The sequence below is a fragment of the Dendrobium catenatum genome, unplaced genomic scaffold (assembly GCF_001605985.2).
Source record: "Dendrobium catenatum unplaced genomic scaffold, ASM160598v2 fragScaff_scaffold_621, whole genome shotgun sequence".
NCBI classification, from domain to species: Eukaryota; Viridiplantae; Streptophyta; class Magnoliopsida; order Asparagales; family Orchidaceae; genus Dendrobium; species Dendrobium catenatum.
The window spans coordinates 3801168-3805964 of NW_021319083.1; the positions used below are offsets into that span (position 1 = coordinate 3801168).

The 4797-nt window shown below is 42.0% G+C and overlaps 1 protein-coding gene across 1 annotated transcript; it reads right to left on the reverse strand.

Moving 5' to 3' along the window:
• Positions 1 to 604: 604 nt before the first annotated feature.
• Positions 605 to 3519, reverse strand: LOC110098181 (protein CLMP1). The gene has a single exon (XM_020824914.2). It carries the CDS (start codon positions 3313 to 3315, stop codon positions 1012 to 1014), a length of 2304 nt encoding a protein of 767 aa, XP_020680573.1. The 5' UTR covers positions 3316 to 3519; the 3' UTR covers positions 605 to 1011.
• Positions 3520 to 4797: the final 1278 nt, after the last annotated feature.

Here is a 4797-nt window from a genome sequence, read left to right on the forward strand (position 1 = left end):
TATTAGATTCAAAGCATCACCAATTTGATCCTGGAGAAATACTTGCTGATCTTTTATCAATTGAATATCATATACTCAATTTTTACTTTGCTACCTTTAGGTTTCTTATCATCTGAAAATTTTCTAAATTTCTCATTAGCATTCATTATGTTGGAAGATGCCACGTCTATTAAAATTATATCATCTGAAGCATAACTTCAATTATCCTCTATAAGCATACCTACAACAACTTCAAAAAAAAAAAAAAAAAAAAACAAACTTGATATTGTTCCAGATGTAATCTTATCATGATTGAAAATCTCATCAGTCATAATAAATCTCATCATTCATATCTTTGATAATTTCAATATAACTATGACATATTATTCTATTTCACTAATACCCACCAAAGCAACACATGGTATTTTAGATGATGTGCCATTTTTCTAATCAGTGAAATCTATATGAACGTCAGTTCATTACCCCCTGCACTTTTTCACTAATTAGCTAGGAGTTATCTTAAAAAAAAAGAACTACATGAGCAATATTCCTCTTAGGGTGACATTACAATCATGTCAATTATATATTGCAAGATCAAATATAGACAAAAAAAAAAAGCTAATACTAGCCAAATAAAAAGGCTTTTCAGTTAAAACATAGTTACAAGAACCGACCAAGTAAGAGGATGGTGCAATGTTCGAAAAAGTATATTGATTAAAATCAAAAACATTGGTTAATAATACAAGGTGTCAAGGTTACCATCAAACACAAATCAGCTGCATTTCAACGTTCTAGACCCTATATGCTTTCAAACTTTGGATGAGAAAAGATTCTATAAATTGTTCAGACTAAACAAACCTGATCCATTCAACAATGGCTTCTGTCCAATGCAAACGAGTACAACTCAAGCACAAGTGTGAATCTACGTGCAGCACTATCAGGAACTGTCAAAAGGACAACTTCTTGACCAAGTAATTTTACCATAAAAGATAAAAACCCTTGGCATTCAGCAATCATATACGCTAACTTTAGTCAATTTTTCAGTTCGTTTTTATCTTCTTCCTTTTGAGGAACTTTAAAGTTATCAGCATTTGAACTTATAAATTTCTTATCGTCATTCTCAGCAATAGCTCCACTTGATGAATGGTTCTTTACAACAACAGAAATGTCTGCTTCAGATGCGCCAGCTAGCTTGAACCTCTCCACAGCTCCATCAAGAGTTTTCTTCCAATCACCAAACCCAAGCTTAAATTCAACTTGAGAGCGTTCAAAAAGCAAGTTTCCCCAGAACAGATGTATCTGAGATCTCATCATGGTAGCCTGCTCTGCTGCCTCCTCAGCAGATAGTTCCCCTTGACCATCCACTATCCCTTGTTTTTTTTTCCTCTTCAACAATTCATCCTTTTTGTTGAAGCTAGGGTCTTTGAGTTCATTAATCCTCTGCTCTTCGGCCTTCTCCCACATCGTGGTTGCAGCCTTCATCTTCTCCTCTGCACTGTCAAAAAGTTTGATTGTCTCAGAAGAATCCCATGTTGTCAAATCCACTTTACTAGCCAGAGCAAAGGACCAATGCAACTTTGCAGTCTCAAAATGTTGCTGTCCAAGTGCAAGCAATCCTTCATAGAAGTCTGGCTTTACCTGAAGTGCCTCCTCATATTTCTGTCCAGCAAGAACATATCTTTCCTTAACCCAATCATATGCTTCCTGAAGCCGAGCATCCATTGCTTCCTTTTGCAAAGACTCATCCAAAGGTATACGCTTTCTTGCAGCACACATATGTACGTTTCCCCAGTTGAAGAAGGCAAGTGCTGCCACCTCTTGGAATTTAGCAGCAGACATCTCAAAAAGCGCCTGAGCTTCTTTACTTGTTATTGTCTCCTCAAGTGCCTCAGAGCACAACTCCATCCCAAGCTCATGAAGATCCAAGTGCGCATCTGGGTCAATACCAACCTGCTGACGGAAAAGCTGGGCAAACTCATAAAGCCAGTCATCAATATCAACTTCCTTACACTCAGCATGATCACACCCTTTCCGCTCATTGTCCTTCACCACCTGTTTCGCTGAAGTATTATTAATGGCAAAATCATCCACACCCTCCGCAGGTAAATCCCCGACCAAAGAAGGTGACTGATTCTCATCACCCTTCACCAACTCCTCCTCCTCAATATTATTCACCTCTTCATCTGGTACAGAAGGCTCCTGCTCAGGGCTCACCTCCACAACATAGAGCCTTAAAACCTGAAGCTTTTCTTTCACCACCTGCCCATTTTCTTTCTGCAAATTCTTCCCACCAATTTCTTCAGCACAAGACTCTGCCAGCCTGAGCTCCCGTGTGCTCGTAACAGTAACAAGATCGCCATCCAAATCCTTGTACTTGACCAGAACCGACTTTGAAGAAGGAAACCTTTTCGCCACAATTTCTCTCAATGTCTTGAAGCTGCAATTAACTGGCATCTCAGAAAGCCGAATATCATGATCATAAACCAGCTTCAGTGGTCTCACTCTAGTGATGACCGTAGATTTTGCTGCTGCATCAGAAGAAAGATTATTCTCATAGTCTGCCTTCACGGCAAGCCTGGGAAGAGATGGAGAGGAAGACTCTGATTTCAACTGAGGACCATTGGGAAGAGATATTGTCGCAGATACTCTCTCCTTCTCCGCTGCGAATTTTTGCAACGGCGGAGGGGAAGAGGGTTTCTTGGACACGGGACGAGAGGGGAGGCACGGTCCCAGGCCAGCAATGGGGGCCGCTGCACGAACAGCTGAAGCGCCCAGAGCTGCAGGCGAGGGGCGACTGGCGAGGGACTGTTCCACATGGTGCGAGGGGGAAGGTGAGAGGGCAACACGGAGTCGGCGTGCGAGATCTAGCGCATCGGAATGCGAGGGTTCCAGCGCGAGCAAAGAGTTGACGTCCTGGAGGGCAAGGTCGTAACGCCGGAGTGCCTCAAGGGCTCGTGCGCGTCGGAGAAGAGCACGACAGTAACGCGGCTGGGCTTGAAGGGCGAGAGAGCACTCGGCGGCGACGGCCTCGTGGTCAATAGGACGCATCTGAAGTAGGCAAGCGGCTCGGTTCGAGTGGAAGACGGCGCGCTCCGGGTGGCCACGAGGGAGAAGCCTGAGGGCTAGTTCGTACTGCTCCAGCGCGCCGGCGTAGTCCTTGGCTTGGAAACGTTGGTTTCCCTCCTCCTTGAGCTCGTGAGCGCGTTTGAGGAAAACAGAGGGGTCGCCTCCCAGCCCATTCAACTGCATGGAGGCCGTTGGCAGTGAAGCCGATGTGGTGGAAAACTGGTCGGCAGAGTTGCCAGATTTCTTCCTCCGCCCACCGGATTTCCCCATTCCTACGCTGCTTAAACGGAGAGATTTGGTTGATAGCGGGCAAAATGCCTTTTCAGGGTAGAGAGGCGGCGATAAATGAAACCCTAGAGAGATGTTAATTGGCCATGGAATCGGAGAAGGGATGTTAATTGGCACCGTTCAGCTCTGTGCCGATGCAATCCATCTAACAATTTAGCTATTTGCTTATATAATTTGTTCATGATTTTGCTACAATTCATTTATAATTCAATCAAGACATATAAGCAAAATTAAATTTTGATCATTCTATGTAAAATATTTTGTGCATATGTTAGAAATGCTAAAAGCACCTATGTAAATGATAGGAGGAATGGCAAATTCAATCCGAAATAAAAAGAAAAAAAAATCTTGAAATAAAATGAGAAAGACTTTGATAGTGATTTTGATCTAAAACATTAATATCTTATCAACACCATGTGATAGAGTTTCACTTACCATTGATGGGTTGTGCAAAATTCTTAAAAAAATATATTGCTCATATTAGATGGCTTACGCATCTTGATGCACACAGGATAAAATGCATCCTTGAGTAAATGAAATGACATATTGCTTTTGCCTTCAATTGTTGGTAGTGAAAGAATAATTAGAACTGCCAAATTACACATCATAATTATGCCTTAAAACCAGCATGTTCTTGGCTCTTACAAGAAAGCTACTAGTATTCCACATCCTTAATTGCTAGCATGATGAGACCATCCTTACCAAAATGACCATTCCCTTCTTTCTAGTTTGTTTAGGATCTGGCATCTTGCCTAGGCCTTACTTGCTAGTATGCCCAACCCCTACCTGTCGAGTTGCCAAGGCTCTGCCTCCCAGCATGCCTAGGCCCTGCTTGCTAGTAACTCAGATACTGCCAGCTAGTAAGCTAAGCTAATTTAGGCCAGGTTGCCCAAGCCTTACCTACTAGCGTGGCCAGGACTTGCCTACCAGTATGTCATGTCCCTGCCTGGTATAATGCCCTAGTTTTGGATGCTAAAATGTTGTGGCCCTGCCTACTATCATGCCTAGGCTCTGGCTACCATCATGCCAAGGCCCTGACTACCAGCTAGACTAGGAACTCTCTACTAGGTTGTAAAGGATCTTGCTCCTAGTGTGCCCAGTCTAAATCCTAGTAATATCCACTAGCAAGTGTACTTATAATTACTCCTTTTAAGATATTTTTTCTTTAAGATGGCATGTTGGGAACTAGTGGCATTACATACAAGTACAAAATGTGATTTTTATACCTAAAAAAAATTTATAAGTTTTTTGGTCATTTTTGAACTACTTGAGCATTCTAGATGTATTATGCCCTGCCTATCTAATGGAGGGAAGCTCCAATATAATGTAGAGGCATTTTTCCCTCAACGAACGTGTGGGATATCGCTATTATGTTATAATTCTTAACAGCAACAAATAAATGCATGTTGTTTGGACATGAAATCTTATTTTTCTATCAACACCATGTGAGAGACAAAACACTTA